The sequence below is a fragment of the Corvus kubaryi genome, unplaced genomic scaffold (assembly GCF_017639235.1).
Source record: "Corvus kubaryi isolate FWS band 111438036 unplaced genomic scaffold, C.kubaryi_AGA036_p1.0 37398, whole genome shotgun sequence".
NCBI lineage: Eukaryota > Metazoa > Chordata > Aves > Passeriformes > Corvidae > Corvus > Corvus kubaryi.
This window is the reverse complement of record NW_024581137.1, coordinates 34,383,672-34,410,352: the sequence shown is the minus strand read 5'-3', so window position 1 is coordinate 34,410,352 and position 26,681 is coordinate 34,383,672. Positions and strand designations below refer to the sequence as shown.

General features: G+C 40.8%; 1 protein-coding gene across 7 annotated transcripts in view; it reads left to right on the top strand.

Moving 5' to 3' along the window:
• The window catches only part of DYNC1I1 (dynein cytoplasmic 1 intermediate chain 1), a 186,485-nt gene that overhangs the window by 32,097 nt on the left and 127,707 nt on the right, over positions 1-26,681 (top strand). For 4 of the 7 annotated variants that reach the window (XM_042044169.1, XM_042044168.1, XM_042044172.1 and 1 more), the window contains exons 5-6: positions 7,504-7,563; positions 11,551-11,666. In XM_042044169.1, coding sequence (XP_041900103.1) covers positions 7,504-7,563; positions 11,551-11,666 — 176 coding nt within the window. The remainder of the gene's footprint in view (positions 1-7,503; positions 7,564-11,550; positions 11,667-26,681) is intronic. The other 3 variants (XM_042044171.1, XM_042044174.1, XM_042044173.1) reach the window with 1 other exon arrangement.

Here is a 26,681-nt window from a genome sequence, read left to right as displayed (position 1 = left end):
TTTGAAAAAAGAATTTTCAGGGTTTGCTAAAGGAATAAAAGAACTTGTGCCTTCCCCCTGAGCCTGTTTTTTATTATTGCACTTTCAAAATGACCATTTTTGGTATCTGGCACTCAGAGTAAATCTGTGTCAGTTCTAACTATTTGACCTTCTGTCCTCAGAGATCCAGGCTGCTGCCCACAGTGACCCTCCTGGTAAACCAGCATAAATTTGCAAACTAAGATTTCTGTAGCTATAGAATAAAAAGTGCGAGTATGACATTGACACGAGATCTGTAATGTAGACCTGAATCAAAGGACAGACTTTAAATATAGCAGATAAATTCAGCAGCTTGAGTGAATAAAACTGCTGATTTAATTAGTGGAATTCTGTGAAATGGGCATCAGCAAGGTGTTGGTCTTTATCATTGCAGGCTTGCCAGAATTGTTCATCCTGATTTAAAAGTCAAGTGGTTTTTGAAAACTATTAAATCCATTCTGCAGCATAGCCTTGATTCAAGAAGAATTTTGAAATGCACATGTGTTTTAAATATTATTTGTCCATGATTTTTCATAAATACACCTCAAAAAAAAAAAAAGTGTTTTGAACTCATGCCATTCTGAAAAGGGCTCTTATGGTTGCCAGGCAGCTAAAAGATAGTGCTGTGCTCTCAGGGAGGTCAGAGTTGCTCTTTTTATTGGTGAAGACTGGAAGTCAGAGGTGCCAGCCTGCTTGGAAGTGTAAATGCAAACCCAAGCAAAACCTTCAGGCTGTGCTCCACTAGCGGTGCCAAACTCCTTGTTCTCTGAATGTATTATGGCATTTTATTTTATGATGAGCATTAGCAACCCAGCTCTGAGCAAAAGAACACACAGTGAAGTCAGAGCAGACTTCTGCTCTACGAGCACAAGTGAGCGTCTTGTTAAGATGCACAAATCCTCCCTAGCTGCTGATAGCCATCTTGCTTATAATGTGCTTCAGAAAACAAGTAGCACAAGGAAGGTATTTTCTTTTTGCCAATCCTTTCAAAGTGGAACAGATCTGCAGAACAGAGCACAGATGGCAGCAGAAAAGTGGCTTAGATGCAAACCATCCATTGAGGCAAGTGGTACTTTTCCATCTCTTACTAGTAGCTTTGAATCTTCTTTTTTTTTGATATAGTTTGTTTTGGAGACGCACCTCAAATGTACCAAAAATATCAGAAAGTGAAAATTACAGTGGGGAAAATTAAAATTATAAAAATCTAGAGTGAAAGGAGTAAAAATAAAACAGCTTATCTGTACACACATTTATATTTAAGCATCTGCAGTAATTTCTCATCAGCAGTTTCTTAGTTCAGATTTTCTATTTGATCAGCAGCAAGGTAGGAGCTTTGGAGTAACTGACACAACAAACGAGGTAGAACTCTGCAAAGTAGCAAAATAATTACACAGCCTTAAATTCTTTCTGGCAATATTCAGACATTAAAACAAGTAGTCTAGATACATGATAGATTACACATTGAAATTGCAAATAACACTGGATTGCAATTTCCTGATGATATTTGGTATCATATTGGAAAAATGCATTCATACACATCTTAGCATTTTATTCTGTTGGTGATTTTAAAATATGTCTCATCTCACAGTTGTTGCATCCAGTTTTTTTTAAGATTGTATAACTTGGGTGTAACGTGTTTTTCAGTGTGCCCTCAGTGTGAAGATGCAGTTTTTAGTTCTGAATCTTTTGGAAATTGTAATCCAGGGTTAAAACTGTAGTTTTAAACGTGAGGCTTCTCCTTACATCAAAGTCAGAAGCAAGAATTGTGTTGGGCCTAATTTTTCCCTAATTTTCTAATTCACTACTTTTGCTAGTTGCGTTTGAAGTTAGAAGAGAAGAAAGCATGAAGCAGACTGAAGCCTGCAGGCTCTCAAGTAGTAGCTGATGGCTTCCTTATCTATTTCTCAGCAGATCAAAGTGAAAGTGAGTGAACAGTAAAGATACCAACCACCTCTAATACCTACTCACAATTGGAGTCTAAGTTGGGTGCTTGGAACTGCTGCATGGAGCAATCTCCTGCCTTTCTGTTTATATGGAAGAGTCCATGGTAATGTTTCACTGGTGGAGCCCCTCCTTTAGCCTGAAGATTGTGTAAATACCTCCTGCAACATCAAGACCCCCTCCTATCATAGATGGGGAGAATGAGAAATACACATCATTCTAGAAATACTGCTCTGGTAAGCAAAGGTACCTTGAGATTTCCTGCAGGATAGGAGAGTCCATATGCTCTGTGTGAGTCCCACCTTCATTTCAGGTCTCTTTGCTTCAGTTTAGTAACAGTCTGTGCTCCACTTAGTGGGCTGGCCTTTGATCACTGAAAAACCCTGGCACAGCCTAGTCTGTGGAGTCATGGCACAGTCTATCACTGAATTTTAGGGCTAGGAGGGCATTGCTATTTACCATATGAAGGGTCATTTTAGGACATTGTTGTTGCTGCAAGGGGAGATGCTTGGTTTGGGGCCTGTCAGATCTAATGGTGTTTCATTAGGGACACATATGGATATCTCAGTTCAGCAGATACCTTGGGTCTCAGTACACTGTCAGTGCAGTTTTCTCCTGGTCTGGAGAGCACAATAGCTCTTGGTGACAGGAGATGCCAGAATATGGTGTTTGCTTTCCTTCAGTTCTGCTTGAAGGTGTGATTTGCAAGGCTGCAAAGAGGTTTCTGCCCTGCAAGAAACCCTGGGAGAGCAGAGTTTGCTGTTATTCCTGTGAGTAGCCTTTTTTTCAAAAGCATGGATTTTCAGGCCTGGTTGCTCTTGACCTGGGAAAGGGGAGTGGGGGGAGAAAAGAAGTAATGCAGAACACTTATTCTGCAGCATCAGCAACAGATGAGGAAGGATTTGATTTTGGCTGCAGGGAAGCAGAGTCAGAACTAAGCTATCAGTATGTTGCACATGAAAAGTGTTGGATTGGGGCACTTACCCAGAGCCAAGTTCTGTTGCACTATGACCATGATTACAAATATTAAATATCATTTTATGATGGCAAATTACTAAGTGTATGTATTGGAACTGATGCCTTACATGTTTCGTACACTGCTGCTAAGGCCAGACCCGAAGTTGCTTAAATCAGCTGTGAAGTTCTCACAGATTCCAGACAGTTTTGGATGTCAGATTCTATGCTTCATTAATGCACGCTGATGTTGGGAATTTTCCAACAGGTTTCAAGTGGCTTATTTTAGTCTTTTCCACATTTTTAATCTACATAATTGACATTATGCAATCAGAATAAAATCTTCTGGAAGTAAGGTTACACAGAGCATTGTAACATATGGCAGTGCCTGTTTTTCCATGGTAATAATAACAATGCTACAAAAAAGGGAATGCTTCTGTTCAAATTCCTCCCACCTTAAATTTTGCAATGGTTCTTTGTCCTCTTGGAACTGTGCTTTGAACATCTTCCTAATGCTTTGGACTTGAGTTCAGAAGAGATAAGTGTTGTTTTATTATCCAATCCTTTAGTAAATATATGACATCTGGGGCTCTTCCTCTTGTTGGTTTCTTTCTACAAGTTATTAAAAGATGATGTGTCAAAATTATCTGGTACTCTTTCAGTAGTAAGAGCTGAAACAGCACCAGCATTAATACTGTCCTGAATTTGAGAAAAAATAGGTTATTGAGATGCCTATCCAAAGGAGGAGAGTGAAAGCAGATCAGTTTAAAGAGAGGTAATAACAGTTGTACCTTGACTTCTTAGTGCAACATCTAACAGCCCTCATTCCCTTTGTGCTGCTTTAGAACAATCTGTTATTTGGTGATACAGCTTTTTATCCTTCAGTCAGCCAGGGTCAGCTGTTGTGCACTGAACATGTAAAAGGGGGATGGACCATGACACAGGGCTATTGTTTGCCACTGTGTGGGAGAGTGATACAGCAACTGGCTCTGAAACAGTGTTGGGTAGTTCTGAGTAAAATAGTGTCAGTGCAGTCTGGGTGGGGGAAACGGACTGGTCTGGCATAGCCCTGACTGTGCTGTTCAGTGAGTTTCCAGGGCTCCTTGCTATGCCTGTGTCACTCCCTTCACCCATGGGAGGAGTCTGCAGGACTGGAGACTGCCAGGGACCACTGCTTTTACCTGCTTAGTCTAATGCTCCTCTCTTTCCCCCATAAAAATGTTCAACTAAGATGTTTTGCATCTCTTCTACATAGACCTGTGCCAAAATCCATTGAATCCAGTTGGGGAAACTTGACCAACTTGTGCTCTCTGGAAGGGTCCAGAGTGGGAGCACCTCTGCCTGACTGCTGACTCCTAGGCCATACTCTTGTCCTCAGGGTCTGTGGCATTACCTCCTCTGCCTCTGTCTCTGGGTGACTTGAAGTCAAGCCATTGCAGTTTTCTCTTATGAAGAAGTAAGAAAGAAAAAAGAAGAGCAACAACACCTAATCCTTTTCCTCCTGAGGAAGTGTCTGGAGGAGGAACTCATGCATTAGCTGGAAAAAGACTGGCATCCGTGTTTCTGCTGAGATCCAGTGGCATTTCAAAATCCTCACTGAGAACAAGTGTAATTATGATGCTCCCCCATATGATCAAGGAATGTCGTACGCAATGTCTGTTCATCACAACAGATTAGCTTTAATTTTCTAGTCAGGATGACAGCACAGGCTATTCAATATCATTTTTGGGTTGCTAATCTTCAAATAGTCTATTTCTTTCTTTTTTGATGTTATTGCCATGGAAACTGGCTAAATTGCAGGTCCAGATTACATCTTTACTGTTCACTCACTTTCATTTTGATCTGATGACATTCTTCAGGTGCCAGGAAGAGACAAAGAACAAATCAGTAGTGTTCCTTGAAACACAGAGTCATTTCCTGTGCTCTGCAGCCTCCACTACATGAGCATAGGCACTTGTGTTCTGTCTCCCAGGGCAAGAGACTTGAAATTGAACATTTGCTACCTGCAGCCTAATTTTCTTTGATAGCATTGCTCAGCCAAGCTGGAGAGGACAACTCAGCAAATGGCTTCCTCATCTGTTTCTCTTGCCTTTTCAAGTGGTAACACAGCGTTGTACTGTGGAGCACAAGTCTAGGAAATGTTTTGCAGAAGCACTAAAACTGTTGAAAACAGATACAATCAGGAGCCAAGGAGAATTGCTATTCAAAGTATGTATCCGTGTCCAGAGTGGGGAAGGCTCTGTGTCAGAATCCAGATAATACTAAGGGAAGAACACGTCTCTGCTACGTGTCTGCACATGATGGCCCAAATCATGTGTTGCTCTTTTCATATTTTTGGGGTTTGAGTGCTGTCTTGAGTGTAGGAGATCTCTAAATTTATTTTGTTTCAGCATTTTTATCTGGGTACCAGGTAAAGGTGCCCTCTCTTGTGACCTGGCCTGGATTCTTAGAGATGGAACCTGGGGACCATACTTCTGGAGACCTCTTGCAAGTTCTTGCTTTAATCAAATAATAAAGTTTTCTTTCTGATTAAATAGCCTTTATCCCCCTACAAATTCCGTAGATTTGAAAATGAATGTTGGGGAGAGGAAACTGAAATGAGTTATGTATATCTTCTTTTAAGAGTTTGGAAAACCTGGACATGAATGTATAAGTAGCCCTTAGGCAGCAATAAAATTAGAAACTGGCACTTAGATAGCAAGATCTAATATATGCTACTGACCTTGCTGACATTACAAGATAGCAAGATCTAATATATGCTACTGACCTTGCTGACATTACAAGAGCAATCTTCACACAGATAGCATTTTTAATGGAATATCTATAAGGCTTTCGTCATTGATGCCTTTGCCTTGCATCAGGCATTCAGATCTTGTGTCCATTTTCCACTATACTTACGCTGCAGTCAAGTTACAAGGGAAAAATCTGTTCTTTATTGCAGTATTATTTTATCTCTGACCATTTGTAATACAACTGAGTTTTGGAGAAGCTTTTCTCTGTTTATCAGGATTAAGTCTTTTATTCTGATAAACATTATTATGGATCATAAGAAGATGAGGGAAATTAGTGCCCTTATGTTGCATGAGAAGGCAGCTTTGCAGTACAGTTTTTCATTCTTCGTGTGCACAAGGGGTTGAGATTTATTCTTTTTCATTCTGAAATGACAAAAGTGCAGCACATGCCCTTGTCTGTCTCTCCAGAGAGTGAGTTAACATTGGTAATAGAATGGGTGAGTTTACTAAGGACAGGAGGTAGAATTACTTGGCTTTAAGAGATCTATTTCTAACCTAATTCAGTATCTTGTTAGTTTATATCAGTGATTCATTCGCAGAGGTTGCTGTTGTTGCAGAAAGGCTTGTGTATATTGAACACAGCTGCTTATATGGCTGGTTTTGGCTGAACCTGGTAATATGATGAACTCTATATCCTCAGAATTTGTATTCAGAAGGAATTAGGGGAGTTTTTAATTTTGACAACTATCATTATCCAGCATGTCTTCATGACTTGCATGCTTAGTGAAGGATCACTGCACTTTGCTTTAGCCTCTGCTAGTGAGAACAATGCATAATCTAGTGTTCATACTACAGGAAGAGGTGCTCAGAAGCCAACGATGTGTTCCTGATTCTGTCATGGATTCCAGCAGTTTTCTTGCATATAAGATGTGGCTTCCTGGGTGTGGAAAAATAAAGTAAAATTAAGACAGAGGACGGAGCAGGCATTTTTGAAAATGTTGGCCCCAATATGTCAATTTTTGCATTTCTAAATTGGAGGATTCTGAGTATTTCACAAGACTCCGTGAAGGCTCTGTGAATGTTTGCAAGGTGTTTTAGAGCTGTCAGCATGGCAAGGTGCCCTGCTATGCAAGGAGCAACCTCTTCCCTTCAGACCACGCCACTAGAACATTTGTACATTTGGTGATAGCCTCATCTGACAGCAGCCCATTAAGAGATTGTAATAGAACTGATTTTCCCAGATGTATTATTGCCCTCTTCCCCAGGAATTTTATCTGGAGGAAAAGAAGAAGTATTTATTTGTTTGTCCCAGATGCCCTCAGAGTATGTCAGAGCTGGTATCAGTGTGCTGTTTGTTATATGCACTACGTGATGTTCATGCCCAGAGCAGTGTTGTACAGGATGGATTACTGTCTGTCTCAGGAGTGTGTGGAGGGATAAACTCTTCAGTGGAGTTCATGGCAAATTCTCAGTCTACCTTATAACAAAAACATAAATAAATTGTGCCTGCAGATTTTACAGATTGTTGTGAATCCATCAACCTGAGTTAAAGAGTTAGAAATTTTTCAGGAAAAGGAAGAAAAAACCACCCCATGTCTCATTAATCAATATGTGACAGAAAATCCAGCTTCTTTCCTTTGTTTATCAATAATATGCAATTTTAATAAATTTCCTGCCCTGTCTCAGTTTGGTGTACAAACCTTGTTTGACATACGGTGTCTGTCGCTTGCACTTGGAGGTTGAATGTACTACATAGAGCATGTAACTAAGGAGATGGGGTTTTGTTCATCCTTTCAGTTAATTCTGTGTGTTCTTTTTTTCCCTCCCCTTCACGCTGCACGGCTGATTACCACCCTAGGACCTTGCAATGGGACACAGACCCCTCAGTGCTGCAACTCCAGTCTGACTCTGAACTTGGGTATATGTCAGCTCTTTTTGTTATCATTTCTTTGCAAGAATTGTGTTGAAAATGCTTCCTAGTTGAGCTGGTTGTATGTGATTTTCATTTGCTTTTTTGACTCAAAAAGACCATAATTTAAGTTTCCTTTTTTTAGTTTCATAAATAAGAAGCTTCAGCAAATTCATCTTTGTGGAAAAAAAACCCCAACTATTTAAACAAGCTTATGAAAAGATAAATTGCTGTTTCTGTTGCCTGAAACACAATACAAATAACTATTTCATTTCAGATGAAATGTTATTATTGTGGCATATATGTGCATGTATAGTTACATTGATTTTGTTTGTACCTGTTGATTCAGACTGTTCTCTCTGAATCATTTGCAAGATACTTTTGCCCCTCCTTTCTGCCTGCTGTAGTTATGCTGTTTCCACATGCAGTAATGATGTCCCCTTTTCTCTTAGGAGCTGTGTATGCATTTAAAATTGGGCATTTAAGTATGATCATAGTCCAAGAATAATTGGCATCTTAGTTAAGTTCAGGCCTATCAAACTTTTCTAAAATTGTAATAGAACTAAAATTAATATTTCATAGTTTGGGATGGAACTTCTTTATGCCATACAAGTGAAAAAAATAGTTAATTTAGATAATGTAGAAATGCTTGCCTGCAGAGGTATTCAGGATAAACTGTTCCTCTAAAAGGATAGGTAGCAGTACCTCAAGTTCTTCAGAGCATGAGTCATAGGCAAAACCAAATCACTACACTGAAAAATTTGCTCTCCCAAAGAACTTAGGGGGTTGTTTTGAGTCTCCAAGCAAGTGTCTTGTGCTTTTATTTGTTCATGTGCTACTTCATTCAGCATTCTGTAAGAAAAACAACAGCTTCCCTTTAGCTGCTGATTGACAGTGCTCCCAGCTGCAGTTAGGTGTGTTGGGTCTATTCACTAGGAAAGATCGGAAGGAAAATATCCAGGGAGCTTTCTAAACAAAAATATTTCTCCATATCCAGAACTCCTAGGAATATTTGTAGTTTTTCATGTGAGTGTGACTTCAAATAGGTCACAGTTCTGCAACTCTGGCTGGGCTGTACCAAAAAGGTAGTTTTTTGAGCTATTTTAACCTACAGAAACCTTTTAGAAATCCCAGCTGCTTTTTTTACAGAAGTTTGGATTAAAAGATAAGCACTCCTAGGAGCAAGGTTTCTCAAACAGCTGTGCAAAGCAAGTTCCTTTATTTGACTTGTGAAAAGATAACCCTGTATGTAGCTACAGGACTTCAATCATTTATGAGTGGTCAGTGCAAAGACAGAAAAGAGGCATGCCAAAGAGCAAATCCACAGGCGTACATTTTAATGAAAGTCCTGCCCCTTTTGAAAGAAAACTGTCTTCAAACCTAAGGCAGAGTTAAACTTCCCTCTGGTGTCCTGAGACTAGGGCAAAAAAAACCCCAACAAAACCAATGCAAGAGAAATCCTGCAGTCAGCAATTAAATGATGTGTATAGCAAAACACTTCTAGGAGATATATCTTTCTTGTGATACCTGTGGACAGAAGAACCAATTTTAATGCCTGGGTTTTAGTCACTATCCTCCTACTGACATCCCATTGGCAGTTTGGAAAGGAATCTTTCCAAGCTTATGTGCTCTTTAAGATGAATATTCATTGAATTTATGAGAATTATGAGCATCTCAGATGAAAAACGGGGATGGGAAAACAATAGACCATTTAGTGTTGCCCTAAAAAGAACTAGAGACTAGAACATTACAGCCCATATCTGGTGGAGTCCAGATACTGAAAGGATGCTCCAGTTGTCCGTAAGTGCTTGGGACCAAAGGCTAGGCCAACTTTTAGTAACATGAGAACCATTAGAGGTGGCTTGACACAGGCAAAAAGCAATCAGTAGATCGTGTTCCTTCAGATAAAGAAAGACCTCCCAGTCTTCAGCAGTGATTACCAGAATATGGGTGGCACAAGGCATTTGTACAGGCACCAGCAATTCCTGAATTGGAAGTGTTTTAGATGAAAAATTCCACACGTTGTCTCAGCACAGTGCTGTGGGAAGTAGCTCACTTCTGGGATACAGTGTGCAAAGAGGTTCAATACACCCAGCTAGGGGTTAAATCCTGCTCTCTGTTAGGGTCATGTTCCCCATCCTCAGGCAGTCCAGGAGATACGGAGTGACCTCATGTGAAGCTGTTTTAGAATTAGGTGAGGTTCTAATTAGGTCCAGATTAGACAATTAATTAGGGATTATACTTAACCAAGACCACTGTCAAGAGACTCTTTCAATGCAAAGGCTTAAGAACCTCAGTAAATGGGAAGAGTAGCCTGGGGCAGTAGGGGACGGGTTACGTAGGGAAGTCAAACTGACCAAGCAGGCAACAGAGATTGCACATCTGGTGCTGAGGGAGGCAAAAGCACATGAGAGTTGTCTGGGGTGAAATACTTATTAAAGATTGAATTCACACGGACCCTAAGTTAAAGCACCTACAAAAATGTCAAACTACTGAAACCTCTGCTAGCTGAAGAAACTTTTCTGCCCCCAGTAATGAGGTAGAAGTTTTTCTGTAGAATTTTTGGACAATTGTAGGATTTTGTTCATATTGGCAAAGTCAGAGATGGTTGTAAGGAGGGAGACTTGTTAATTTTTCTTCTTTGAAAAGAGGAAAGACTCAGAGCTACAACTGTTTCTGCTCTAGTGGTTTGTTACACAATACAGCTGATTTGTACTGATTACCTGCTGAATCTAGTTGCAGTCAGTTTAATAACAACTCCGGCAGTAAAATAGATTAGAAAAAATATAGCTGATGTAGCGTTAATCAGATGAAAACTTCAGTAGGTGCTACCCAGTGATGTCAGTTTCCTTTTGAGACTCGCATTTCCTTTCAGACATCAATCTTAATTGAATACCTAAACCACTGTAAATTAATTAGATCAGAACCCCTTTGACTCCTGTTCTTCTGGCAATCTGGAAAATGAAGAGGATATGGATAATGTGTAAGAATTTTCTGCTTTTCCAAATTGTTCTCTTCAATAATGTGACAAGTTGAGAAACATTGTGTCCAGGAATTTATTTCCCCATAAATGCACAAGCATGCTCACACTTGTTGATATAGGTAACTGGTCTTAGTTCATTTGTTTATTACATTTGCATTCTTTTCTCTGCTGAAAATTGGCATTTTTTCCAGTAAAACACTTCCAAGTAACCATTTGTATATTCTTCACTCCCTGCAGTGAGTCAAATAATATTCAGGAAATAAACTGATTTTTTCCCTCCCTGCTGAGTGAACTCTGAGAACTAAAAGTGTTCATGACCATGCTCAGCTGCCTCTCTTCTTTTTCACTTACAGTTAGCTTGCTTCCCTGTTTTATTTCATATGGTTTATTTAAAGTAAGGGAAGTAGACAAAACAGAAGGCTATAGTGGCCCTGCTCTGGTTGTGTTTTAGCTCTCCTCCAGCCCTAGCTTTAAGACTCCACTAATCATAAACCTGCATCAATGCCGCTATTAATGACTTCTGTGGAAGGGAGAATCTCCTTCTTTATAGAAATTACCCACCTTGCCAGTTAAAGACTCTGTTACTGCGCCCAGCTGAACATTTGGCAGTCCTAATCCATCCTGGTTTAAACACCACTGTTCCCTTTCCACAACTCTGTATCCCAGGCTGAGGATGAACTCCTTTGAGCAGGCAGAACATCATAGTAATGATGGTATGAAAGAGAATTTTGTTGCAGTTAAGAGGGGCACAAGCAGGCCATTTCTCTCTCCCATTTACAATCCCTCTCAGCAGCATGATCTAGAGGTTCAACAACTGTACTTTATTATGCCAAATGGTTCCCAGGTTAATTTTCTTCACTGCAGTATGGTACTTCTCATGCATACTGTGTTGTGTATCATCTTAACAAACACTGAAGTATTTTTTTCTCTTGTTCATAACAGCAAACATTTGTTCCTGCTGCTGATTTACATTTAACATGACTAACCTTTTGATGTCATGTATTCCACCTTAGACGCAGACTGCACAAACTAGGGGTGTCAAAGATTACCCAAGTTGATTTCTTACCTCGGGAGGTGGTATCATACTCCAAGGAGACGCAGACACCTCTTGCCACGCATCAATCTGAAGGTAAGATTTACAGTTTTTTAAAAAAAATTAATAGAAAATTTGCATTTGAGTTAAAGAATGTAATAAAAATAATAGTAAGTCATAACATGGCTGCTTATCATGCATTTTCTGCAAGCCAGGTATTGTTTATGTGATTAATGGCTGTTCTGATGACAAGAGTTATAAAAATCACTTTAAATGCAGGTGGAACCAAACTACTACTGACTTACAATGGGTTGTGCTCAGATAGAAGTTTAATGAGAACATTTTTCCAAATAAATCATTATGAATGTAGTTAAAATAGTGCTTCGATTTTTTTTTGCTTTCTCAAGGAAGTTATTAATTCTGTGCTTTGTAAAGAGGCAGTGTTGGAAAGTTGCCCTCAGTTGTTTGGTCATTGTAATTGTGTCCCCCTGCTGTAGGTGAAGCTTAGGGAGAAGTTGCAGCTTAGCTCCATGTACTGAAAAAGGAGGTTTGCATACTCTGATATGGACAGTCCTACTTTCTCTCTGCTGACACCATGCTGGCATCTGTACTCATGGAGCTGTTTGTTGGCTGTTTGGCTCTCCCGTTGATAAGTAAATACACAGAGTGGCAGGGGAGTGCTGATCTGCCAGTGCTGTACTGCAGGATGCTGAACGCAGGTCAGTGGTGCCATTTAAACTGAAAGCAAAACTGTACATTAGCCTGATGTTGTTTATGCACTAGAACAAAGCAGATAGAAGAGGAAAAGCTCATATCAGTCTTGACCATAATTTTTACTGTTAACAATGAAGGATCAAGAAAAGTTCAACAACCAAGTAATTTTCTGCCGAAGATAGTGTAGAACTTTACCAAGCTTCATTCAGAGAAGAAAAACACTCAAGTAGGTTCAAAATGTGGTGGTGGTGGTGGTAAATCTGTCTAAATATAAGTTACTGTCAGGGAAAACAGAGTGAAAAACATAGCTAGCTTTCTTCTGCAACTGGGTTACCAGGTCTGCATTAGGAAGGCAGCTGCCTTAGGGACCAGAAATAGAAACTGCTGAGCTAGATGCTCAGATTCTGCTATCCTGGAGCACAAGTTTGCTCTGGTCATCTGTGGACTGAAATAGTACCTTCAAACACAGACAGCCCTTTTGCTTGGATGATGCTCCTTGAGCAGTGTGTCCAGAGAGCTTTGCCTGCTCATAGGAAGATGCTGTCTCAGAAGCCTCCCTGGATCAGCCCAGCTCATCTCTGCTCCTCTCTCTGTGGGCTGCTGAAGCCTCAAGAAAAGCCCCTGAGTCCTTGTCTTCCTTGATTAAGACCAGTTAATGCTCAACCCCAGAGCATTACCATGAGTTCGTTGTTAGATCAGATGCAGAGGGTGTCCTTCCTCTCTGACACGTGGCCTTTATCCAAAGCAAGAACCTATGGATTTGGGAAATTTAAGACATGGCTTTGTGTTTGCGTCCCTCAGCAACTCCAGCACTCATGAGCTGACCTGTCTTTCTGAACAGGACAGCCTCACTTGAGGAAGCATCTTCTTTCAGTAAGATCTTCTTGCTTTTTTCCCAAGGAGCTCTTGAACTATTACGAAATCCTTTTCTTGGCTAGACAAGATGACAATCTCCTACCCTTCAAGGAAAAAATCCGCAAACAGCAGCATGATGCTGTGGAGCCTGGCAGTCAGGACAATGAGCAGAGAGGCAGTGTGGTTTGAAATGGTCCTCCCAGCACAGAGGAAAGTCACTTGTTCCTCATTTGTGTGAACAAAGATAAGTGGAAACATAAAATATCATGCACTTTAAGCTGCCTGGGCCAAAACTGTGATGGAAGAGGTCAAATATGTGGTTTTGGTGACTGGATTTGTTATTTTTCCTATTCTCTGTGTCATCACAGCGAAGGAAGAAACATCAGCAATACATGTTAAAACACAGAGAAAATATCATCCAATCACTTCCTTCAGGTGTGTGAGGAAGAGAAAGCGTAACTTATATTTTCTTTCCAATCTGCTGCTAGGGAATTCTCTGCACATAACTTGGATATGATTATGGCTGTGCATCAGTAAAGGAGATTCAGGAAAGTTTGGTTATTCCATTGAAAGGCTATTTAATTGGAAATTCTCTAGGGGGTAAATAAGCCCTGTGGTTTTGGTCTCCCAGGTCTGATGGAAATAAATTCTCAGGTTTTCAATCTCCCAAGCCTCTCTATGAATGCTGAGCCCTTCATACTGTCACTCTAAAGATGAGCAGCAGAGAGAAATTCCTCAGGAGAGCAGCTTAGAGAAGAAGTCTTTACACTGTTTCTATGCATTCATGTGATAAAACATAGCCATTATCTTTTCAAGATAAATTGTTCAGTCATTACTACAGTTATGGGCTCAGTTATTCAGCATCTGAAGCCTTAGAGTTTGAGAATAGAAAATAAGAAACTTCTTATTTAATTGGATGAGTCTGACTTCAGCATTCGGAATTCACACTTTTCACTGCCTGCCTTAAATACTGGAAATGTCAAAATGCAGAATTTTAGGATGAGATTGTCCCATGCTTGCTTCTTCTTCAGAAGACAACTAATGAAGGGTACAGCTGGTTGGAAAGATGGGTGAAAAGAGGACTTTGAGTCCATTCAGTATTCTTCAGCTTTTTTCAAAATATCCTTATCATGTTTTCTGCATTTGCTTCTCTAGAGAGCAAGAAAGAAACTCTGAGGTACTTTAAACCTACTGCTGTCTGGAGCTTAGTGGATGTTCTTTGTGGTAATGGCTATTGCCCAACAAACCTTATAAAACTGGAAAAGGAAGGGTTCACTCTGGTAAGTCCATGTGGTGCCAGAGAGCCAGATGCTATGTTCACTTGAAGTCTCAGCTTGTCAGCTGCTAATTTTAGAAGAAGTAGTGTGGCATTATTCTTCACTGTATAAAAAACAGATTAACTCCTCTTTTCAGAACAGGTAATTTGCTTTATTTCAGAGGAATAATGGCATGTCATTTCCCCCACCAACTTTATTATTTAGGGAGATGTGTATATGCATCATTCAGTCCTTTGATCACAAGTACATAATTCTTTTGCTTTATTTAGGTCACAGTCAGCTTCAGCCTTTTCTTTTCTTCCTTGCAGGATGACTTCAAAAACACACAGATCTTGGCTCTGGAGCCTGAGAAAAAAATGTGCTCTTTACTTTCCCCATCCTCCTGCAATAATTGAACTTGAATTTAGGTATTTGTAGGCATTGAGAGACATTTTGCTTGTGCTGCTTTTTCCATTCTGGAGTTGATTAAGACCTAGACAATGCCAAATCTTTTTTGAGAGGTCTCTGGGACACTTCCTCCACTGTGCAGAGACTCTCACATCACCTCAGGAGTGTCAGCCCCATGTAGCCTTCAATGATTGGACCCTCCAAAGCCCTTCAGACCTGCTGTTTGCTGAAGGTGCACCTAGGAGAAAAGAGAAAAGCCACGGCCTGGCCTCCGCCCAGGACAGATCCCTCACTGCTGTGCAGCAGTGGAAGAAGCTCTGTATGACTGCCTGCAACCCAACTTTTCAGATAGGAAAACAGTCTGCATGTTCAGGCTCTGCTAGATGCCTGCCTCATCTCCAGCATACTGTTCTGCTCTTTAATGGGCCAGGAGGTAAAATCTCAGAGAAGGAAGGTACTCCTCTGATCTGGGTCCCCTCAGAAACGAAGGGCTGCAAGAAGGAGAAAGTCTGTGACCCTTCTGGCTTTGCTGTCCAGTGTCAGGAGTGTTGTTATTCCTCTTTTGTGAAGTAGAAACTACTTCATCAGTAAAATGAGATGTTCTCACATTCCGGCTTGACAGACTGTCACTGCAAATAGGTTAGTCAGAAATGCATTCCTGAAAGAGTAGGTCCTGTGTACAAGAGAAGATCTTACTCTCTAGAACAGTGGAGGTTGTGTGCACTTCATCAGTTTATCATCTTCAACAGGTGTTTGTTCATGTGGGGAAAACAAATTATATGCCATACTCACCTCCTGAGCAGGATAACCTCATCTTACATCACAAATGTAGCCCAGTTCTGGAAAAGAACACAATTGAGACCTGTGATCCATCTGTTTATGTGCTGTTTTCAAACACTAAGGGTATTTTGACTATTAGGGAAAGAAGAAAAATAAACTCTCTACTCCATCTGGAAGTAGGCTGGAATGAAGTGGCAAAACGGAGGTGGGGCTCCAGAGGCTGGGTTGGGTTCTGCATGTGTCTGACAGTGTAATTCTCTGAACTAAGGTTCCTGAAAGTTACCTTTTTTAAAGCACTGAGGGAAGAGAGGGGAGTTCTGCTCACACTCAGACTCACGAGACACGTGAGTTTGGGTATCTGTGTGTGATACCAAATGTTAAGTGTCTACTGTAGGGTGAACCAAAATTCTGTAGGTGCCACTGATTGCATGGACTAGTTCTTCACTGACAAACTTGGTAACAGAGCACTTAATATAGCCATATTAATTTAGGTTTCTTGTTATTGAGTAAAGTGCATGTGTCTAGAAGAGTGATACATTGGCATTCGGTGAGGCCTGTGTCCTACTTCGAGTTTTGATAATTGGATGGGAAGTTATCTGGCTGGGACTGCCAAGCCCCAGTGCCGTGAAAACAAGTCAGGCCTCTGGAATTTTATCATTTCCATGATAAAATCCATAGATAAATGTATTTATACTTGGTGTTAAGGTCTTTATGATGCTGTGCAGCAGACCTCTAGCACAGCAAACTCTGCCCCAGTCCTGTTGTGCCTTGCCATGCCTGACTGTAGCTCAGCTCTAGCTTTGTGAATGTATGCTGTACTTTGGAAAAGCCAGTCCTGGAACTAAGTGAGATCATACTTAAGCTTTCCTATGGCCAATCTGCCTAGAGCTCACGGATCAGAAGCTGGGCTTTAAGTTAAAGAGCTTACTTTGGCTTTTCTCTTCCAGAGAATTGTAAGCTCAGCTCCAGTCTGAAAAGGATGAGTCTGGATGCAAGAATAGCTTTGAACCCCTCATTTAATGGGAAACGCAGATGCACATTTGTGCATTACCATGCACGCAACATCTGTGTCAGGATACATGATGATGTGTCATGGAAAGGCATTGGACATAACTAAGGGGAAAGCAAAGACCTTCTGTTGTAAACAAAAGGAGGTGCTGAAAAGCAAAACTAGGATAGAAATCACTATTAAAAAGAGAAGACAACCTAAAGAATCAGTGTTAAAGCAGAAGTTATGTTTTTAAAGAGACAGGGCCTTAGTATTAGTATGAATGGACACTAATTTTGAAATAATTTTTTGTAATTTTGTATAATATTATGCTCTATCTTAAGCGGTATCATGTATCATTAGGTGTTCTTAGTTAGCTATAAAAATCCATTTTGCCTTTTCTTCTCAAACTGCGGGCCATCAGAGTTGTACTGTGGATCCCAATAGCTGGCATAAGCACTCTGATTCAAGACGGCTTTGTTTGATTAAATGAACAAAGCTTAATTTGTACTGTTGTACCAGACTGTACAAGACTGGATGAGACTAGAATGAAGTGGTGCAAAGATATGAGGCATTACATTGTATAGCAGTCTTTCAATAATTCCTCTTCTTTCATGCCACAACCGCATCTCCTTTTCTAAATAACAAGGTTTTCAAGGTGGATTTTTTTTTCTGATTTTAAATGCGACATGAAAATCTTTCAAAGGCATTCAGGCAGCGCACTCTGGTGGTGAAGCGCCGCGCCGCGCCCCAGGGATGCTGGCTGGGAGGGATGCAGGGATGCTGGAGTGATCTGTGGAAAAACGCTGGCCCGATCCTTTGTCTGAGGCAAGAATTATAGTTAACAGAAGGTGCTTGAGTTGTGTGACTGAGATGTATGAATGCAAGTGCTGTTTAAAGAAGTGTGAGAAGAGACCAAGGCGTTACACAGAAATTGGGGGGAAAATATATATTATTTAGGAAAGTTAAAAAACTTTTAAAAATCAGTCATAGGTATCCAGGGCAATAATACACTTGTGAAATCAGGTGCAATCCCTTGTTATTCCAATCCCTTATTGAAGTACAATTAGTAAAGTACAATTTGTTACAATACATATATTCCAGAACAGCCACAACAGCCAGCTACCAGGTGTGGTGGGTCTGTATTCCACTCCTGGCAAGCTGCAGACATTGGGTATGTGCCTCTGAAGGCTTTCTTCACCAGGTGGCTCATGATAATTTTATGTGGTACAGAATTAGAATAAGGACTTGGCTTAAGAAATTAGTTTCTCTGGGTTTTGTTGTGCAGAAAAATACATTTCACACTTGCAAGGATTTCTTCTTGGAGGAATAATGAAGAGGCCACAGTCTGGTCATGGATACTTCGGTGTTTGAGTGCAGAAGGGGACATCAAATGTCTGTTCTCCTTAAATATTTAACAGGCTTGGGATCAAACAGCATTTCTGCAAGACAGTCCCAGTCCATTTCTAAAAGGTGGCCTAACAGTATATTAATCAGCAATCATTGCTTCAGTATTTGCTCCCATTCCCTGTTTCTCCTTCCAGGTTTTCTCTAAAGACTTCTGGAGAAAGGCTTTTCTTATACTCAAGGTGGTTTTCAGATGGTCTTATGCAGAGAGCCCTTTGAATGCTAAACTGTTTTGAACAAGCAGATCTGACAATTTATTAAGCATCGTTAATTCTCAGGGAATTATCTCCTAAGAACTGGTTTAACAGAGAGAAGATTGCCTCTGGTCACACAGTTGGAGGTCTGAAGAAAGAAAACTCTTTAGAGATCTTAGACTTTTTCCCTGATCATTTCATTACACAGGGATCAAGTAACTTGACTCTTTGCAGTTCCTGCACAATCTTAACAAAATCTTGGGCAGGCCTCCTGAAAACCAGGCACATACACATAGGAGTTTCCTGCTCCAAAGTGTCCCTGACCTTCTGCAGACTCTAGTTTCTTTTGCACAAGGTGCCTCTGCATTAAATGCAGGCCACGAAAGTGTATATAGTAATTCTTTATGAGGGTGGAGACGTGTCACAGCTGAACTATGCCTTCTCTAAACCGTTCAGGCAACAGAAGATGAGGAACAAACCAAAGCTTAACTGTCTTTCGCGTGAAACAAGGACCCATTTTTTGGCCTGTGCTGCCTTGGAAGGGAGTGTTGTCCAGTTTTCTTCTGTGAATGGAAGCATTACTGCTTCAGAGCCTTTGCAGACATGGGGAAGGATCATGCTGTGCCAGCCCTCCTTGCGCCTTCTCAATTCTAATGGGTGATCTTTGCTCTGTGCTTTTAAGCAAGTGGATCCCATCCTGCACCCAGAGATGGGAAGCTGTTCTCTCCAAGAATAACCCAAAAAGCATTGTAGTCAATCTCCTTGTGCAGAAACCAACCTTCTCCTTTAGTTGCAGTGGGAAATAACGTAATTGAATGAGATCCTGGTACGTCTGGTGTCGCATGATGGAAAACAAGAGAGCTGATGTTAAGAGCCCTGACCTCAGACTCCTTTAACTAGCTGCAAGTCATCTCACAGTGCCTTTGACCCATCTCTGTGTCCTGACATCTGAAACTAGCAGCGATCCATGAATTCAGAGAGATGCCCTGTAACACCTGTATGCAAATTGAATTCTTTGTTGGCTGGAAATGAAAACCTTCCTCTAAGTCTTTCTTCTCTGGAAAAGATCCTGGCCATGTTCTACACATGAAGAACTGCTGAATTGAGCTGATTTGTTAAATGTTCCCCTCAAGCAACAAAATAGTTCTAACCTTATTTGCAAATATATGACTTGTAGTATGTTGCAACTTGGCTTTAACATGAGAATGAGGAAAGTGTCTCACTAATGAACAGCACCATGATTTCCCCAGTCAACACTCAGTGGAATGACAGTGGCAAATTTTTCTCTATTTGCTGTTTTCATGTGTTCCTAGTTATCACATTGTGTACCATTTCAGTAGTGTTTGAATATGCTTTGAATTAGCAATGTGTATACATATTACAATGCTCAAATGAGAAGGTTCAGACCTGAAAATGTAAAAAGGGTGAAATTCAGGTTAACACTGCTTCCAACAGAACAATGAAGACATGGCTTTTTGTTTTCTTCAGAAACAAAGCATGCTTTTTCCTGCCATTCCTGTAATTCCTTCTTTAGACTAATGGGTGATGCCTATTCAGTATATACAAGAAAACTAATACCCAGCACCTTCTATTATATGTTTAGTAACCTTTGGCAAATTCTGGCTTTGTAATATGGACCAATCTCCACTAGAATTAAAGACAAGATTAAGAAAAATGTGCATTGCAGAAGTAGCAGTTATTAACCCTCAGTGCTCTAATTAGCACTTATTCTTTCTAATCCTGTAAGTAGATACAAAATAAGGGCTGAAATAGACACAGGCCATAATGTGGAAAAGCCTTCATTAGTGGTGTTAAAAAGGTGTACAGAAAACTGCTTGGTTACTTCACACTTCTCAGTTTGATCCTTGGCACTTGGACTCTAAGAAACAGAAAAGATTCACATGCCAAAATCCCCTCCTCTGTTCTAACCCACAGTACTAATGTACTGGGTCAAAAATTATGCAGCTGAAAATTCTCCTGTTCAGCACCTCTCTATCTTCAATTCTATAGCTGAGCCTCAGCCTGAGAAGCTGGCCTATTGTGCCCCTCTATAGTCTGCTTTAATTGGCTCATTTCCATAGGAGAGGCCACCTGCCTTGGCTAGGGCAGTGTCAGCTGCTTGCCCTCAGACTAACTGGAGAGGGAGCCAAGTGGCTGGGCTGGGTCGAGTGAAGACTTTGGCACACCCCGCATTCCTGCCCGCCCTCAAGATGAATGGGGATGCACCCCAAGCTGGGCCTTTGTTCACCAAGTGTGTCCTCACATTCTGACCCCAGCACCTGGGCAGACCCCTCCAGACCTGGCACCCCAGGCCCCCCTTCTCCCTCCCGAGAGCTGCTCCAAGGTCATGTAAAGCCATGCTATATTTAGTACAATGGCAAACTGTGGATCTCATCTGTATGTAGTGCTTGAGAATCCCTGCTCAAAATCAGTAGTAGCTGGATCCTTTCCAGAGAATCCTTTTGCTCTCTCACATACACCAAGAGTTACTCTGAAAACTGAAGAAAGGATCTGGATGAAGAAACTTTTAATGAAATGGGCATGTCAGTAAAGTAAAAGTCTCAGCATGAATTCCCACTGGCCACTATTAATAGAAGATGGAATTCTCTTTTGCTGCAATACAATAGACTGTCTCCACAAATAATGTCACTTTTCAACCAGACCCTGGCTGTCACTTGCCCATCTATCTTATTTAAAATAAACTTAGCATGTATTCACTCTGAGCCACAATTACTTCAGATGTATGTCCTAGCCATTAACCTCCAACCCAGCACCCTCTCTTCCTGCAAGCTAATACCCTATTTAATGCACACAGGAAGTGAAAACATAATCATTATTTTTCTAAAATGTGTTGAGCTTGAGCCACGAAGCTTCATACTTATTTTAAGTCTGTAATTGCATGTTGTTGCTGTGGATACTCATTTTTTTTCCTCACCCCAATTGTCTTGTAGAGTTTCTTACATCTGAGCTCAGTATGGGTTCAGCTCCTCTGTGATTGGCACAAGCAGATCCCTGCATTTATGAATAGCCTCACTGATCTCAGTAGCAGCTGTTGGGTTTTGAGGACTCTCAGAATTCACTGCTTGGTTTGGAGTTGAACTTCTTTGAAGGTCTTGCCCCAACTGCACAAATGGAGAATTTTTGAAATTTTAGCCCTTAATCTTGGTTGTTTCATGTTTTCTTTCTTGTCATCTCCACTCAGATGTTCAGTCTTCCTCTCCTAGGCACCAATTACTCAGCAACAACATGCTCAAAACAGCCACTCATCTGCTATGAAACGCAGAAAGCACTGAAGATCTTGCTTGTGACTGCATGAAGAATTCTCTGTGCTGGTATTGCATCACAGATAGTGTGCAGGTTGAAAACACAGCTGAAACCAACGTTCCAGAGTGGAGTCTCAAAATTGCTTTGACCTGTTACCTTAACAAAAGGATGCTGGGAGATGTGTACTTTTATGGTGGGTTTACTTTGGTTGCCCATCCAGCCACTCTCTTACTCCCCCTTACTGAACAGGATGAGGGAGAAAGGAAGATGGAAGAGCTCATGGGTTGGTGGGGATCACTTGTCAGTTGCCATCATGGGCTAAACAAACTCGGCCAGGGGGAAATGGATTTAGTTTATTGCCAATTAAATACATTTGGATGGTGAGAAACAAAGACAAAATTGAATTACCTTTTACCTCTCCTTTTTCCCAGGCTCAATTTCATTCTTTCATTCCCAGCTCCTCTATCTCCCATCCACTGCAAGTGACTCAGACGGATGGGTCTGGGAGGTTGTGATCAGTTCATAGCAGCTCCTCCTGCTTCAGTGTGGGTTTTCCCCATGGGCTGCAGTTCTTCAGGACAAACCTGTTCCAGCATGGGCTCTCCATAAACCACAGTTCCTTCATAAAATATCCATGTGCCCCAGTGTGGGTTCCTCCATGGGCTGGAGTGTGGGTATCTGCTCTGGTATGGTCCTTTCCATGGGCTGCAGGAGAATATCTGCTCTGGCCACTGGAGCACCTCCTTTCCCCGTTCTTCTCTCACCTTGATGCTCACAGGGCTGCTTCTCACACTTATTTTTCCTCATTTCTCTCTTTACCATGTGGTGTTTTGCTCTTTCTTGAACATGTTTTCCCAGAGGTGCCAGCAGCATGGCAGATGTTTCAGCTGTGTCCTGTGGTGGATGTGGTATGGAACTGTGTGTCTGGCACAGGGCAGCTCCTGATCTCTTTTCATTGAAGCCACCCCTGCAGACCCTCCCCCCACTACCACTAAAAACCACTAAAAATCTTGTTGCTTACACCCATATTTAGAAAAATTGGTAGCTAATTAGCCAAAATTCACGTTTCTTTTACGATGTGTCTGGGATCAAGTCTTCGCTTTGCCTAATAGGCAAATGCTTTAGCCAGTGAAGTCTTAGGTGATCTGGGTTGAGCTATTTGTTGGACCAGGAACCAGAAGCATAGCGTTTGGTAGTATAGCTGAATGTCCATTATCATCATAACATAGGGCTAATTTTTTTCTGGGTATCTAGAGCAGTCATCCTGTTTTTGCCTTGACATCTATGGATCTGATGGAATGTTTTGAAGTTTTTGGTTAATTTGAGTTCCTCTCGTGTTTTCTGGTGATAGAAAATCTGGTGATAGATACCTTACTCTGGAGGAGATCCATTGCTGAGAGTTCTGAGAAGTGGTAGTGGCTTGCCTGGACCAGAGGTAGGAGCTTGGTTCTGGTCAGGCCAGCTACACAGGCTATGTCTTTCTGGTGGTGATCCTACAGAATGGTCCACGATGCCTGTGCCAAATGGTATGGGTTGGGTCATCTCAGCTCCCATAATCTCTTGGAGCAGTTAGCTGTGCCCATATTGCTTCTTGTCAGGCTCACAGTGTCCTGTGGTAGCTATCCTATCATGCCATCATCTTACACAATGAGACAGCACAAACTCCTCCTGCATGTGTTTCACAGACTTCTTACCTGTGACATGAGACGTGCTGGGATTCGCATGGGGGGATAATTGAGGCCAAAAGAGCTGAAGCCAACATAGCGTTGTGAGGGGGATATGGACCCTAGCCCAGACTGTCCTTCAGTCTGTGCCCAAGTTTCCAGACCAGTGGAACTAGTTAATTTGGTCCAGATGTGAACTGTGTATGCTGTAACATGCTCACAGTTCGTACTGATTAGGAATAAGCATCTCTTGTAATCTGCCTTTTCCTCTTTGCCAGATTGGGTGTTGCAGAAAGCTTGGATTCAGGATTTCCAAATAGGCAGGGTTCCTAAGAGTTAGGCGTGTTTATGTACATTTTAGGCATGTAAGAGTTGCTGTTTAAGCAAAGATACAACAAATTTACATCTGGCTCTCATTTGTGCAGTCATGAAAAGGTGTCTAGTGAAGAGTGAGCTTCCATTTTCAAGAATGCCTTGGACAGAGTTCGGGTGGAGTGTGCAGGCACAAGTGCACTATGACACTGTGTGCTTGGGAAACATCTGTCCTGCCATTCCTAGGTTGTAACAGGATGGAGGCAGAGACAGGACAGGGGACGAATCTGGTCTCTCTTTTCTCTTTTTGTCTCTCTGTTCTATGGACAGAACTGTGTTAAAAAGCTGCCGGTATATTTACATAGTTATTTAAGTATTTTCTTATAGGTACAGCTATAGATACAATGTTTACATAATGTATTACCTATCTATATTGTATCTGTAGATTTACAGATACTCGTGGATGCATACATAAAGCTGACCACTACAAGATCTCACCACCTGCCAAGTGATACCCTTGGGCTCAGAGCAATGGTGTGAATATCAGCCTGTTTGTATAAACTTTCTATACTCAAAAGAGTGAGACAGAACCTCCCAGAAGGCAATTTACCCTATCTGTTGTATTTATCATAACACTGGAAAAATTACCTTCTATTTGTGCCTTTCTCCATTACTTACAAAACTTAGCCAATACATTCAAACTATAACCTTCATTTTTAGATGATTGAGTTTAGATAATTCCCACCGTTTTGTGATGGGAATATGGGCAAGTGCGTTATGAAGTGTTTTACTGTCATCCCCTGATACAGTTCTGGGACTGCTGTTATTGCTATTTCTTTTCTTCATCTCCTTCATCTCTTAGCTATTCCCCTTTGAAGTTGCTTCTTGTGCCTGTGTGAAAGGAAAGTGAAAAAGCAGGCATCTTATTTTCCTCTGAAACCTATGTAATTGAGGACAGCACTTTCCCAGCTGATAAAGGCAATAGGATAGAGAAAAAATAGAAAAATTACTTTGCTCTTTTATATCTTCAATTAAATAGTGTTTTCATACTCTTCAGAGGACTTCATTGTGTAGACTCAATACTACACTTTTTGTGCTAACATTTATTTTGATACATCAGTCTAGTTTTTGTATTGTGTAGTTCATTAAATGCATGTTTCTGTCACATTTTGCCCAAGGCATATGCCTTACAGTAAAGCCCTTCAAAATCCCTGCCCCAAAGAGTACTGAGCATCAAGTGGATACATTTCTAGATCTAGAAATCATAGCACCATGACTATGAAATGGACAAAACCACGACTTTGTTTACTGAGGTGTAGCGTGGGGAATATATGCTTTCATCTGTCCTTTCATCACTTTGAACTATATCACATAGGTTTTGGGACTGTTCATTTGACCTGTGATACTTCTTGTATTAGAGTGTCTTGATGAAGTATAAAGGATAAATACCCAAGCCGTATGTATTAGCTATGCAGCGAGGATGTTTTCAGATCTAATTACTTAATTACTTAGTACTAGTTTACTATTATCCTTAATGAATCTAGATTAGAAAAGGTTAGTAAAAGTACCTTTTCTGTTTTGCAGTTCATCAGCTTGAGATAATTTAGTAACAAAGGCTCATGTTGCAATCAGGGAAAGGACTCCCACTGACTAAAATGGGACCTGGACTGGGACCAAATTAAGTGCTTGCCATGAGCCTAAATAGCTGACATTGTCACTGACTCATCATGTGAGGCCCTTCAGTACACTGTAGAATCAGTTTATTTGTATTTGATTAAATACAAAAGTATTTTGCAAGGCTTTCCAGCTTTGAAAAACAAAGTCATTTACGTAAGAGCCAGGCAACCAAATAGCTATCCTCTTCTACCCTTGTTAGCAGGCTTAATCCTGCAAATGTTTATGCATGTTCTGTGCTCATCATTAGTCCCCTGACATATTTGATTGTCTGATATCAGGCATGTATGTGTTTGCAGGAGGGGATCTGGTGCTGTAACATTCATTTGTTGTATCCTGTTTTGTGATGCTGCAAGTTCTGAAGGGCAGGAAATGTGTTTGTTTTTCAAACTTTTCAGCACAGAATATAGAAAACATGCTGTAAAGAAATACCGATCATGAAAAATGCATTTATATATCATAGAATAGTTTGGGTTGGAAGGGACTTAAGTCATTTAATCCAATCCCCCTGCAATGGGATATTTTCAACTATATCAGGGTGCTTAGAACGCTGTGCAACCTGACCTTGAATGGTTCCAGGGATGGGGCATCTGCCACCTCTCTGGGCAACCTGCTCCGGTGTTTTACCACTCTCATTGTGAAAAAACTTTTCCTTATATCTTTTAGTTTAAAGCCATTGCCCCTTGTTTTATTGCAACAGGCCCTACTAAATGTATACATTACATATATATATATATATACATTTTAAGGGGATAATATGCTTCTTTCCTGTATTCCAGGTCGATTCACTTTGGCAACTGCTAAAAATGTGCATTTTATTATTAACACCTTTTATCAATCCAGTGAAGAATAGAAACAGCAACTCTGCTCCAAGACCAGCCACATCTTGCAATAATTTATAAATGTCCCGTATTAAAAATAATACAGTTACTCAAACTTTTTCAAAATGTCCCAGGGTAAGCAAATGCTTTTGTATTATTATTAGTTTTGACAAACCTGATTGTGTGCTGGCCATTGTTAAAGGGTTCTATCTGCCTCCAAACACAGTGAGAGACAAAGAATTTTTAATGAATTTAATTAAAACTTTATGTGGTTTATGGTGTTCACCTCCAGCTGGTGTGCCATTCTTCTCTGTTGAATGAAGTTTCCTCTAATGCATAATGATGTGTTTTATAAGAGGGATGTTTGAACCCCCTTCCTAGTAGCCCTGAGGTAGTTTCCATGGCATGACACAGTGGTGAAGTATTTAAAAGCAGGTTTCTTACACTTAAGTGAATTATGTATATTGTTAAATGCACAGGCATGGATGCATAGATACGAATCTTAAAATAAATTTAAGAATCTTTTTTTTCCCCTTGAAACAGTCCTTGTGGGCTAGCTTTTATGACCCGTGCTGCTGAGCATCTGTTTGTACAAATGGCACACTGACATGAAAGGGTCCTGTTATTTGACTGCTTCTGTTGGGGCTAGAAAGTTGACTGATGTGTTCTCCTTTGGTGAACACACTGACATCTGTACCAGGCACAAGGTCCTGATATTGATGGGCACTCCTAGTGCTGCTGTAATAAAAATGAACAATAACATGCAGATAGCCT